Below are 13478 nucleotides of genomic sequence, written 5' to 3'. Positions count from 1 at the left end.
CAGGACCCGGCACAGGCGAGGGTGAAGGAACAGAAGGAGGGACGCCTGGCAGCCCTGGGTCCGGCCACGAGGAGGGCAGAGGGCTCACGGGGCTGTCACACTCCAGTCCTGCTGTCCCCATCCCTTCACATGCTGCGATCACAAAGGGGCCCCGCCAGGGGCCAGACCTGTATCCCCGTGACGGAGTGCTCGGCTGGGGCTGCATGCGCCCCCTGAGACCAGGGGCCCTGGGGCAGGGGGCAGGCAGGGGCTCCCCCTCAGACTGCGTCCGAGGCATGGGCCCCCATCCCCTGCCAGACCAGAGGCCCTTTGTAGAAACACAGTGACGAAAGAAAACTACGGGAATCCTGGATGACCTTAGAAGTCATTTTCCTTTATTTCCTTAACATACAATGAAACTCCAATTCCAAAGAGACATATATGCAGCACGGACAGAAGCAGGGCCCTGGTGCGCAGCAGCAAGCACGGGGCAGGAAAGCAGGCCCCCCGGCCCCCCACGGCGTGACCCTCCGCCCTCCCGCCGGCCCCTGGCCACATTCCAGGCAGAAACTGAGAAGCTGGGGATGAGAGGGGCCAATCCCATGGTCCAGGTACTAGCCAGAGAGGTGTTCTTAGTTGCCAGGCCTGGCCAAGTCATAATCTAGCTGTGGGACCTCGGGCCTCAGTTTCTCATCTGCTAAGTGGGCTGGACGTCCCTGCTCGGGAATGGGGAAGAGAGGGTGCCGATGTGGTGATGGGCCGGTGACTGAAGGGCTTCCTGCTTCTAGCTATCTGGGTGTTGTGTCTCAGCTTCTGTCACCACCATAGCTGTGGGCACACGGGGGACCTGCTCTGGCCCTGCTGGGATTGAATGGACTGTGGGGACTGCTGCCCCCAAAACAGACTCTGTGCTTCGCACTGCCCTTGGGCTGCAGCCACAGCTCCTTCCTCAGGTCGGGGCCGATTCTCCCTCCAGGCGAGTGAGGATGGCGGAGGGTGGTGGCCTGGGTCACACGGGGAGCCTGTGCAGGTCACCCCGCTGCCCTCAGTGCCTCCAGCCAGGAGCTCAGCGGTAAGGGGGAGTCTGTTCTTCCTCCCCCCTCATAACCAGCTGGGGACTTGGAAGCCCCATAAGGATCCAGCAACGGCATCTGCATCTGTGGATGACCCGCCTCACGGTCATCTGTCCTTAGACTTTGGGCCTCATACAACAAACTGTCCCTTCAAAAGCACACACCTGCGTGACAGCAACCTGTGTCTACTCCGGCAGGAGGGAGTGGAGAACCGACTAGCGGTCAGGATGCTGCAGCAACAGGTGGAAAAGACCAACTAAAACTCAATGAGGAAACATGGATATCCTTCCTTTGACCTCTGAATGGCCTGCTGCTGCCTGGCGAGGCCGCTGTGGAGGGAGATTCCACTGGCCGGGCTGTCTGCTGCTCGCTGCTCTGAAACACGCATGCGTGCGACACATGTTCACTAGAAGCACAGCCACAGCTGTGCACTTGGGACAAGAACACAGCGCTAATGGAAGATACAGCGCCGGTCCAGACTCCGCCTCCCAGAACCCACGGTGTGTCTACACTTACAGAATCCTAGAGCGGGACCTCAGGCCCATAGAGCCCTCCCTGTCCCTGCCACTTTACAGATGGGGTCACTGAGACCCCGAGATAGGGGCCATCCCAAGGTTCTGCGGCACATCCAAAGGAGGGCCCTGGAAGCAAACCAAACTGTGCAGCTAAAGCTTGTCATCCCTTGCTCCTAACATGGCCCCTCCTGGGGTCTCTTTCCCTCAAAGCACCCCAGGGGGACAAAGTGCACGTTACAGGAAAGGGCCACGCCCCAAGGCACTAAACAATGATCGCGGCCCCCAGGCACCTGTGGCAGGTGAGTTGGTGAGCTGCTTTGGGAGGAAGGGGACTTTCTGGCACACCTCCCGTCACACTCTGAAGGGACAACTTGGCAGAGTGGGTCCCTCTCTTTCACCTCCTCTGTGACTTCAAGGGAGTGGGTGAGTGGTAAGTCTTGGTCTCCAGGAAGCCCCGAGGCCAGGGAACAGAGAAAGAGAAAGAAAGTGATAGCAACAGCCCCAAGTCAGGCTTGACCATGCACGTCCTCCGCGCTTCGGGAAGTGACTTTGGCCAGCTTGTCAGAGTGTCTACAATATGGGTTTCACCCCTCCCCACCCTCTGCCCACCCCAGCCCCTGCTCCCCACATGGATGCCCGGGCCAGGCCCCCTCTACTTGGGCTTCATCTCCACCCTGGAGTTGATGTCGTCGCCGTCCAGGTCGTACTCCTCCACCTGGCCGCTGGTGCACACCTTCATGCGGTCTGTGAGGTCGCCACTGCGCGGGGCCAGGATGAAGTCATAGATGAGCACGGCCAGGGCAGCCCCGATGAACGGCCCCACCCAGAAGACCTGGGGACAGAGCAGGCGTGCTCAGAGGGCGTCCGGCCCAGCCGGCGAGCTTCCGCCGGAAATCCCCTGTCCCGGGACGTGCCCCCTGCGCCCCCTGCCCCAGCACCCCACTGAATGGGTTCTCTCCCACCTGTGTCTTCACCCCATTATCCCGATGCCAGGCCCCCTGACACCTGGCCCAAGCCAAGACTGTGGGAGTGGGCATCGCCTTGCCTCTGTGTGGCCAGCATAGCGTGCCGGGCACGGTCAGACCACCCCCTTCTTGAGAGTGTCCCCCACCCCAGCTTTGGAAGGCCACAGAGGGTCTAGTCTGGTAAAAAGGCCGGCATGGACCACAAACACCAACAGTAAGAAGAGCTAAATCCATGAAGTGGTTGATCCACGCTGCACTCAGCTTACAGGTGGTGAGGCTGTTTGTTATCCCGGCAGCCGGGGAGGTGGGTAGGTGCCCCCTGCCCCACCTCCACAGCTCAGGAAACAGGACGGAGAGGGCCAGCAGCCTGCCCAAGGTCAAGCTCAGCTGCAAAGCAGCAGAGCCCGGATTCAGGCCTTGCTCTCAACCGAGCTGCTGGGTTGGCTTGGGGAGGGTCTGAGCCAGGGTGGGGACACCCAGGCCAGGCTGGTCCAGGCCTGGCCCCTCCGGCCCCTTCCTCGCAGGCCTCGCTGTCCTGAGTCCCTCAGCCCTAGCTGCTTCCCAGAGCCTCTGCGGCGGGAGGAGGTATCACAGGTGGGTCGGCCTTCCACAGGCACTGAAGCCTCCCGCCTGCCTCCACGGGCAGCCCTCCGAGCCTCACCCAGTGGTCCTTGAAGTTGTTGCTGATCACCGCGGAGCCGAAGGACCGGGCAGGGTTGATACTGCAGCCAGTGTAGTCAATCTGGGAGGGGGAAGGGGTAGGGGCAGGGGTACAGAGAAACAGAGATGGGGGCGGGAAGAGAGAGTGACACACAGAGAGAAAAGATAGGGCAGTGACAATCAGAACCAGAAGGGAGCGCATGGACCCAGAAAGATGGTCAGGAGGTCGCTGTGCTTCCCTCTCGTGGGCAGGGCCTCCCCGCTAAACCCTCCACCCCAGGCCCACAGAGCTGATTGTACCCCATAGAATGAGCCCAGTTGGGGGTCCCTTCCACTGCCCATGACAGGGCACCCCGACAGCCCCTGCCTGGCTCTGCCCTCTCTACCCCACCCCCACCTGGGAAGACCCCCCACTCACCGCCAGCAGGTGTCCCAGGGCCACAGAGAGGCCTATGGCGAGGGGGGCCGAGCCCCCGAGGTCACGGCGCCTCCGGTCGGTGGTGGCCAGTACACACAGCACCAGCTGCAGGGTGGCAATGATCTCGATGCCCAGGCCCTGGCCTGAGTTCACGCCGGAGGCCAGCTGTAAGGGACAGGGTCAGCGGGGGGAGGTGAGCAGGGCAGGTGGGGGTGGGGCCAAGGCCCCCCAGCACCAGGCCAGACCCTCAGGGCCCTCAGAGCCAGTTGTACCAGCCCCTGGCTGGGCCCAGATGACCAGGCCCTGCCCACCACACACAGCTGGTGGACATCAGGGTTTGTCCCCTGCCGCACCTGCTGAGGAAGCACCAGCTAGGCCCCTGGTACCTGCCTAGATCTTGTGATGCTCTGCCCAGAGGCCGGAGGGGCCTGGAATGCGGTTTGGGGTAGGGGGCGTCTGCATCAGCTACTTCCAGTCCAGAGCCAGTGGGGACCAAGGCCAGAGGCGAGGGGCAAGGCCCAGGGAGGGCAGGAGATGGTCAGGGTCACTCAGGGACAGTCACAGGAGAGGAGAAGCAAACGGGTGGGACAGCCCGGCTGGAGACATTGCTTTCTATCCCCGAAGTCCAGAACATTTTACCCCATCCCTAGCCGTATCTAAAACTCCCGAAGCCCGGGAGGGTCCTCCTCAGCCCCTGGCCCGGCTCCCTCTGCCCCGCCCCTCCATGCTTGTCCCCCTTGCTGCCCCACCTCTGTCCGCCCCTCCCCTGGTCCAGTGTCTCTCTCCCATTCCTTCTTGGCCAGGGCCCTCCCTGTCTGCCCCCTCCCTCTCCCTCCTGGCCCAGCCCCTCCCTCCCTCTGGCCACATAGGCCCCGCCACCACCGTCTGGCTGTCACTTGCTCTTGGGCTGCTTTTAGTAACATGAGTCATGGAAAAGGAAGGGGATGGGAGCCGCTGTGCCGGGCCTCCCCCTGCAGCTGCACCAGGGAGCCCCCTCCCCGGGAGCCCCTGCCCCGCCCCGCGCGGGGGTCTCAGGCCAGGGGCACCCACACAGGGCAGCTGGGCCGCAGCGGCCAGGCCCACGCGCAGAGATGCCCGGCGTGGCCACCTGGGCTGCCTGCTCCCGGCAGCTGTGTCCCAACAAGTGGAAACGTGAAGTCTCATCCTGGGGATGCAAGGCAGTTGGGCATTTTGCAAAACCCTAGGTGGGGGGCACTCCTCCACCCTCCAGAAGTTTCCTCAGCCCCACGCTGAGGGCGTCTTACAAGAACAATTGTCTTCCCGCCTTTGTCTGCAGCCTCGGGTTACAGAAAAAGTGACTCAGATCCCTGCGCCCTCAGCTCAGCCAGCCCTCTGGGCAATGCCCACGTTTCTCCCCACCCCAAGGTGCTCAAGCCTGGACTCTCCGACTCGCTGGCATCGTGACCGTGGCCCTTGCCTTCTCTGTTCCTCAGTTTCCCCGTGTATAAAATAGACCAAAGGCAATGGGGCCGCCTCCAGCATTCAGAAAGGGCTGCAGGGGCAGGAGGGGTCAGAAGAGCCGTGGCTTTGTTCTGGCTCTTTTTCGTCTTCCCTCCGGGACTGGGGGACAGGCAGGGGGAGGGGCCCTGCTGCACAGGGGTGTGGAGGTAGGGGTGAGGCCTGCTGGGTGCTGAAACAGGTTCCGTGGGTGCAGGGCTGGTGAGGCCAGCCGGCTGCTTGCACCGAAGGCCGTCACACTCACGCCTGCCGCCAGCCTGGTGTCTGAGGGCTTGGGAAGCTCGGGGGCCCCTCCTCCCCCCACCCCGGGCTCTCCAGAGCTGGCCTAATTGCTAGCTGGCGGGGGTCCTGAAACCAGCCCTTCCACACTGATTAATGGACCCATTGCTCTAAGTGGCTCCTGGCCTCATACTCACCTACCCCCACCCGCCCCTCTCACAAATGTGGCCTAGATGAGCTCATCTCCTCCCTGCCCGCCCCCACCCCAGCCCGTTCTTACAGGTCCAAGCGTCCCAGCCCCTGTTCCCCAAAGGCACCATTTTTCATGCCAAGTGGGCAGGGGAGGAGGCCTGGGGCTGGTACCATGCCTAGAGCTCTGGCCCCACAGGAACGGGCCACCTGCCCTGGGATTTCTAGGATATCCCTTCCTAACTGCCCAGAACCACATGGGTTGGTAACCTTCCTCTTCCAAAACCCACTCCTGCCACCACCATCAGGAAGCCTCCCCTGATTGCTTCGCTGTCTACTGATTACTTCTCCTTTGACTGCCGATGCACTTGTGTTACTCACATCTGAGAAAAGATGATAATTCAGAACTGGGAGGGGTAATTAAAGGTCTGTTGAAACTTGATGTCCAGGAAAGAGCAGGTCAAAATTCAAAACATGCATTACTATTTATAACCTATTAAATTAGAAACAACTAATAGGAGGGCCAATCCCAGTTGTGGTCACTTGTTATTGGGGAAAAAAAAATACACGTTTTCACCTTCCCAGGTAGTTTTGCCCAACCCAGGTCTGCTACCTCATTGACTGAGGCTTCCAAAAAAAAAATAACCATCAGCTTTGCAACTGCAAATATAAACAATGAATAATCCCCACGTTTAACCTGAAGGAGCCGGAAGATGCAAGCTCGCATATCGGGCCCACGCACGCCAGCTCTCCAGGCACATTCAGACCCCACCAGCTCCAAGAAGCCTTCCCAGGTCCTCGGCTGGAATTAACTTCACTGTTACGCCCCGCCCCCACATCCCCACCGAACTGTCAAAGCTCATGGAGAAGCAGCACCCCTCCTACCTCCTACGGGGGTGCTCCACTCGCCTGGCCTGAGAGCCCGGCGAGGGCAGGGCGGGGAGGGCATTCCGTCTCCCTGCCCGGACCTTGGAGGGGACACTCGCTGTGCAGTGACATAAGTGGCAGAGGATGCTAATTACCTAGAACTACCTTCCTCTCTAGAGGCAGCCTTGACGCAGGAAAGTTCTCTGGACCCAGGGGGGGTTTATTTGCCTTCTAGCCAGGGGACCACAGGGCAGTCGTTAGTTTCTGTGGTCCTTGCAGGGCAGCAGGTGCAAGGGCTCTGTGAGGTGGAAGAGGAGGAGACGAGGCTCAGGGAAGGCCAGCCAAGGAACCTGGCTGTTCCCAGCGGGGACAGGGGAGCTGGCAGAAGGTGGCGCTTCAGCTGCCGGGGTACCTTGGCTCCAGAGTGGCACAGGGCTGATCCCTCCAAGCAAAACACCTTAAACCCTCTCTGCTGCCTATGGGTGGGCTAATGAAGGTAACTTCCAAGTCCCAGAGCCCCTACTTGGCCCAGGCACCCTGGTGCTCACCCTTGGCGTCCTCCAGAGCCAGGCCTGCCTGAGGCTCTGGCGTCCTGTCTTGAAGAACAGGGGATGGGAGACAGCAAGGCCTGCCCCGTCCACCTATGGCCTCCAAGAGTCAACACTCACAGTGGGGGGTGCCTCGGAGGGCCCCCATGTCACCCCTCAGTGGACATTCATGCATGCACATGCCTCTGGGTATGCACAGCTTTGTGCACCTCTGTGCGTCCCGGCAGGTCTGCATCTGCAGTGTCAGTGGACCGCCACATGTGTCCAGCCGTGACTCTCTCCTTTTTTTATCAGACACCAAGAGATTTATTACCCAATAGTGAAATGACAAGCCTACTCAAAAGCTAGAAAAATTCTCAACCTCTATGTACCAAAGAGTAGAGCCTAAAAACAAATGACACAAAAATCCACAGAATTTCAAGAATATGGATATGCGGCAGCCAGAGCGAGAATTTAACAGCCCTCTCTCAGAAACTGATGGAATAAAGTATTCAAAAGACAAATAGCACAAATGGGAAGGATTTAGACCTCATGATTAAAAGGCCTGGTTTAAGGAAAATATGTAAAGATCCGCACCCGCTCATTTGAGAATACACACCCTTTCTCGCCCCCCATAGGCCAAGCAGACAAGCTGGCTGTGCACTGGCCCTCACGTCTCCGCTCACTCTGAGGACCCCGCCACAAGGGTCCTGGCTTCCACGGGCTCGGAGTGCTGGGGGCAGTCGCTGGGCAGCATGCGGCCCTGGGAGGCCATGCCGTGTGTCTGCTGGCATTTCTGAGTGTGTCGCCATGTGTGTCCCTGGGTGTTGTACACCCACACAAAGGTGCCCCTGCTGTCTGGGGAAGAGGGAGGAGACGGGAAGGAGGCCCCTTGAGTGAGAGAGAGCAGGTCTCCAAAGGCCGTTTATTTGCTCCCAGAAGCCATTTCATCTTCCTGACAAGAAACAATACACAAAGCAATGGCTTCCTCTGCCTCCCTCCCTCCTTTCCTCACTCCCAGGCAGGCCCAGCCCTGCTGCCAGGGAAAGGACGAGGCTTCATTGAGGGGCCCCGCCCCACCCTCCTGGGCTCCCAAGGCCTGAGTGGACCCACCCAGACTTGTGGATTGCCCCATGCCCACGTGTGTGCACGTGCCCCCATGCAACTGCAGCTGTGTGTGTGTGTGTGTGTGTGTGTGTGTGTGTGTGTATGAGTGTGTTGGTGCAGCTTAAGCATGTCCACTTGGGGAAATGAGGGCCTTGGCTCCGATTCTGGCTCAGAGAGTCTCCAGGATTCCTCCCTCCCAGAGGCAGACCCCGGCCTCCCAGACCACGGCCAGCCTCCCCGCCAGCATCCAGAAGCCCGAGCACAGGTTTCCCTCCCCCGGCCCCAGCCTGTCACAGGGCCTCGCACCCACAGCCCCGCCGCAGTGCCCATGGCCACGTGCCCCAGAGCAGCCGCTGCCACGCAGAGTCTCCTTGCACACCCCTCATGCTGGGGAGCTCACTGGCTCAGAGGCAACCTCTCCCCAATTAAAAACAAAAATCCTTCCTTACTGAGTGGACAGTTGTCTTGTCAGTAGATTTCAGGCACTCAAGGCAACTGCTCATTTTTCAGCCTCTCCTCCCATCTTTTGAGTTGGGGTTTTCAGCCTCGGGGTGTGCTCACCCCACTGGGCAGCACTGTGGGCGAGGAGTTCCTCTGGCTCCTGGGCACAGGCCCGGGCTGAGGGGACCCTGGCCAGGACAGCGTTGTCCTGACCACAGCTGCAGGTGTGTGGGCTCGGCCCCAGCCTTGGGCTCTTCTGGGGGGAGGGGAGAGGCACCAAGACCCGCCCCCCCCAGCGGGGCTCTGCCTGTAAGAAGGGGGGCTTCCTGTACCTGCAGGAGAGGGTTCCTAAGCCAGTCCCTAGGAGGCGGGCGGGCGGGGGCACTCTGAGCGGCCTGGGGAGAGCTCCGCTGGGCAGGCACTGAAGGAACGCCCGCTGGGTGGGGCCCTGGAGAAAGCGGGCGGCTCAGGTCAGGGAGGCCTGCAGGACCTATTGGCTCCGGGTGGGAGAGGGGGCTGTGGCCTCAGTGAGCCTCCTCAGACCAAGTGCCCCTCTCGGAGTGGCACCCCTTCACATGGGGCTTTCCCAAGGTGCGCTCGGGGGAGGACCCGATGTGGAAGTGGGCAACGAGGGGCCAGGGGGCTGCTCTGCGTGGGGTAAACAGCCTGCAAAGTTTCCGCGGTGAGGGAGTCTCCACCGCAAAGGTCCTGCCGCTCCGAGGGCCCTCCCCCTCATCTGGTTCTGGCCGGAACCTGTAATTATATGTCCCAGTGACGGCACTGCCACCCAGCCCCAGCCCCCTCCCTGGGCAGGCCCAGCTGGACAGGGTCCTTGGAAAATTCTGGCTTCCCCTTCTCCAGCCTACCCTCACTCTGGAGGGGGCAGGAGTGGGCCCTGGCCCTGGAAGAGGTGCTGGCACGGGGGCCTCTCACTCTGTGGCGGGGGACACTGAGGCTTGAGGAAGGGGCAAGTTTAGGACTGAGGCCAGGCCTCTGATGCAGCAGGTACAGGCGACCAGGCCCAGAATCAGCAGGGCTGAGAAAAGACCCCCAAAGAGGGGAGGTTTTTTCTCTGCCTGAGCTCCCTAAGGGACTGAATTCACAGGCTCTGGGAAGGCCAGGGATCCAGTCCCCTCTAGGAAGCAGCCAGACATTGGCCTGCATCCCGAGCCCTCACCCTCTTCCAGGACCCCGACCTCCCACCGTGACCCCAATTTGGCCACAACCCACCAGCACCAGGCCGTGACTGCCCATCGATCCCTAGCCTGTGCCTGAAAGCCCTTCCCTAGCGGGGTCTCCACATTCAGGCTTGTGTGGCACCTCCTCCCTGATGCCTTCCTGGCCCTCCTCTCCCCTTAAGGCCAGAAGTTCCCTGGCCACCCCGACGCCTCATATCACATCTGCCTCCTGCCTGTTATCATGGGCAGCTGTGCATGGGCCTTATCTCGCCCAGACCGCGGGCTTGCCCAGGGCCGGGAAGCGGCCCGCGCCGCCTGCCCTGAGCCTGCGGCAGCCCTGGCCCTGTGTGCGGGCATCTGGGGGAAGGGGCTGAAGATGGGGAGAATCATAAGAGCCAGGACAAGCCAGGGCTTCTGGGTTCTCAGCCGAGCCTCTTCCACACTGCAGAGGCCAGCCACGCCCTGCTGGGTACCCATTTCACAGATGGGAACTGGGGCCATGCAGGCAAGGGCACTCGCATGAAGCCTCACAGGGTGTCGGGGGCTGACCTCTGGCTGGAGCCAGCTGGGCCACCCACCCCACCCCTGAGCCTCTCGTCCTAGCTGAGACGGGGGTTTGGATGTTACAACCAGCCAGGAATCCTGCAGCTGGTCAGAGCCCCACGACCTCCCCAGGGCGTGCCCTGAGCCCTGACTCAGTGAGGAGAAAGTTCTCCTTGCCATGGCCCCGGGGGACACCCCTTGACTCACCCCAACCACTTCCTGACGCTTCTTTCCCTATTTTCCTCGGAAATCTCCATGCCAACGACGGGCTCCACACAGGCTCGGTTCAGGGTGGGGCCCGGAGCTCAAGGGGAGCCGCCCCCGGGGCCTGGAGGAAAGAGTAAGGCACCTGCTGGGTCACCCAGTCTCTGTCCCTTTTGAGGTACTGAGGGTCCCATGTCTGACAGGAGCCCTTGGCAGGTAGGGGACACTCTCTGTTTCTGGACCCAGGGCTCGTGCTCCGGTCCCCAAACTTCCATCACATGAATGAGGCAGTGTCCCCACCACAAGGCTCATTGCCCCTGTGCTCAGCATGGCCCCCCTGGGGCCTCCCCGCCAAGCCCCCGGGGAGGGTGATAAACTCAGGCCCACAAAGTGAGCTCTCTGCAAGTATGGGCGTGGCCAGGGGCTACCAAGACACCTAGCATCCCTTGTGGGGCCTCAGCTCCAAGGAAACCAGGACCTGCCCCCCAGAGCAGGGCCAGCCCCCGAACTAGTCTTCTCCTTTCTCCTCCCTGTCTGCAACTGGCCTAGCCTTGGTATTGGGGTCACTCTAGAAAATGGAGGCCAGAGGGGGGAGAGACCAGACAGGGCCAGGTCAGGATGGCACAGACAGCACTGGCCTCCCGGCCTCTGCCTGGGCTGGGGTGCCCGTGTCGGAGACCTGTCCCTGGAGAGGGAGGGTCAAGAGGGGCCTGGGAAGCCTGGGCAAACATAGCTCCTCCTCTCTGGGGGCTCTTTCCCGAGCCCATCATCCCAGCTGAGCTCTGAGGTGAGCCTGACCTTACCCAGAAGAGCACTCCCTGAGGGCATCTGGCCCTGCCCCCACTGGGGAGACTGAGGCCTGGCGAGGGATGGCCCTGACACCCGCCTCCTCCGAGTCTTCCCTGACTAAAGTCTAAACTCCAGCCCGCAGGGCTAATCTTTAATCTTGGGCTCAGCAGCGGTTGACTCCGCAGAGGGCTGGGTGAGGTGTCACTGAGACACAAGAAGTGCTAATGCCCCGGTGCCAGGGGCGCGCTAGCTGCCCGCGGCGCAGACCTTACCGAGCCGAGCCGGCACCTGAACTTTGTCTGGGAAGCTCCCTGACTGTCCCCACACCTGCCTGCCCTGCCCGGCCGCCAGCCTCCCGGCTCCGGATCGGAGTCCTGCCCTCTGCTCCGTGGCCCCTGGCCCTCCCTGGGAGGCAGCTCCCCCTCAGGTGCTCCACGGCATCCTTCAAGCCTTCTCCAGCCTCTCAGGCCAAATTTCCCCCTGCAGTGGCCCAAACCAGGTCTGAGTGTGCACTTGGCTCGAGGTCTGGAAAAGCCCGGGTCTGCGACGGCAGGCAACGGCAGCCAGCAGCCAATTAGCTGTGCTAAGCGGCCCACGAGGAATTCTTTTCAGCGGCTGCCACCCAGCTGCCAACATCTGCTTATCGTTAGTGCCCCCAGCCCAGGCCCCATTCAAGCCAAGAGAGTGGGCACAGGCGGGGACCCGCGCAGCCCACACAGGCTCACGCTGCAGCACGAACATGCTTTCAGGCACGCTTACGGAAAGGGATCCCCCCTCCACCGGAGCGCAGAGGATGCGCACGCTCGAGACCCACGCCGGCACCCACGTGTATCGCCCATTCACACACACAAACACACGTGTCCCACCTCTCAGTGCCCAGCGGCAGGGAGTGGAGTCCAGGCAGGAGGCAAGATGTCCCGCCCTGGCCCACACTGTAATCCAGGAAAACCACCTGCAAACCTCCCAGAACGCGTCAGATTCCTGGGACCCGAGGAGCGGGAGGGGATTTTTTTTTTCCTTGAAGACTGTGTGTTTGGGGACCTGTGTGAACGCAGGAGCTCTCTGGAGGTCAGGGGGCTCCCCACAGCAGTCCTGCTCACACACTTGCAGACGTGCGGGGGGCTGGGGATAGGCGCAGAGCTTCCCCAGGGTCTGGGCTGCCACCAGGGGAGGGAGCTGGCCACACAGGCAGGGCTGAGGGTGGCAGACACTCCAGGTGAGCAGTGAGGAACTGCCAGCCCTCACGTCAGCTGCCTCGGGGCTTTAACCCCCATATACCGAACCCCAGGGGACACTGGCAAGACGGTTTTTCTCTGGGTCTCGGCTTCCCACAGTGCCAGGCAGACTCTAGGGGCAGAACACAGCTCTGGGCAGCGTGCAGAGCTGAGTCCAGCCCCCTTCAGCAAGGCCTCCAGCAACCTCTTGTCCTCCCTCTTCCTCAGTGTCCCCATCTACACCATGGGTGCGGGCGCCGTCTCAGCGCCCCTTTAGAGCCCACCGCACTCACCGCATTGAGGCCCAGCGAGTTGTTGGGGAGGGAAGAGGTGGTGCCCAAGAGGATGGCGGTGGCGACGATGGCCCCCACGCACTGGGCGATGATGTACATGATGGCCCGGAAGACGCTGATCTGGCAGCTGAGCAGCAGCCCCAGGGTGACGGCCGGGTTGAGGTGGGCGCCGCTGATGTGGCCCACGCTCTGGGCCAGCGTGGCGATGCTCAGCCCGAAGGCCAGGGACACCTTCACATTGTCCTGGATCGCGTTTGTATGGTTGGTCTTCACCGGGTAATTGAAGCCCAGGGCAGAACCGATGCTGATGAAGATGAAGAGGGTCATGGCCAGGAACTCAGCCACCACTGCCCTCCAGAAGAGCTTCTTCTTGAATTCGCTGGCCATGCTGGCGGGGGGCTTGGCTTGTGACCGCTGCCTGGCGCTCGACTCCCTCTGAGAGCTGAGCCGCAGCCCGGGCCGGGCCTATTTATAGGGCCCCTGGGGGGAGGAGGGGAGGGGGAGCACAAAGGGAGGAAGGCCTCTCCTTGCTCCTGGCCCGCCCCACACCGCACGGGCCTCCTCTCAGCGATGGATGCAGACACAGCTCTGCTGTTGGCCTGCCAACTTTTTTCCCTTCCTCCTCTGCCCCCTCCCTCCCTCTCTCCCTCCACCCACAGCCCTGCCCAGCCCGAGAAGGCAGGCAGAAGGCCGCCACTGCTCTAATAGGCTTTGGGAAATTCCTCTAAGTTGGCCCCACTCAGGGGGCCAGAGAAATCCAGGTGTCCCCGCCCTGTGTGCTGCACTGAGGGGCTGCCCGAGGGCAGAGCCAGGCGCTC

General features: G+C 61.6%; 1 protein-coding gene across 1 annotated transcript; it reads right to left on the bottom strand.

Moving 5' to 3' along the window:
• Positions 1–364: 364 nt before the first annotated feature.
• On the bottom strand, positions 365–13124 carry AQP1 (aquaporin 1 (Colton blood group)). The gene is made up of 4 exons (XM_054571334.1): positions 12661–13124; positions 3611–3775; positions 3194–3274; positions 365–2399 (listed from the first exon to the last, which is right to left on the bottom strand). The coding sequence occupies exons 1-4, from the start codon at positions 13045–13047 to the stop codon at positions 2220–2222; spliced, it is 813 nt and encodes a 270-aa protein (XP_054427309.1). The 5' UTR covers positions 13048–13124; the 3' UTR covers positions 365–2219.
• Positions 13125–13478: the final 354 nt, after the last annotated feature.

The sequence above is a fragment of the Pteronotus mesoamericanus genome, unplaced genomic scaffold (genome assembly GCF_021234165.1).
Source record: "Pteronotus mesoamericanus isolate MK-2021 breed Mesoamerican mustached bat unplaced genomic scaffold, CSHL_Meso_final contig_220, whole genome shotgun sequence".
Taxonomy (NCBI): Eukaryota; Metazoa; Chordata; class Mammalia; order Chiroptera; family Mormoopidae; genus Pteronotus; species Pteronotus mesoamericanus.
Note: the sequence above shows the minus strand (reverse complement) of the source record. Positions and strands in the feature narration are given on the sequence as shown.

Excerpts from the sequence above, each read along its gene's own strand:
- AQP1 (XM_054571334.1), bottom strand. The coding sequence starts at position 13,047 with ATGGCCAGCGAATTCAAGAAGAAGCTCTTCTGGAGGGCAGTGGTGGCT. Across the intron at positions 3,776-12,660 it reads ACTCGCTGGGCCTCAATGCG|CTGGCCTCCGGCGTGAACTC; the intron begins GTGAGTGCGGTG and ends TGTCCCTTACAG. Across the intron at positions 2,400-3,193 it reads ACAACTTCAAGGACCACTGG|GTCTTCTGGGTGGGGCCGTT; the intron begins GTGAGGCTCGGA and ends CTCTGTCCCCAG.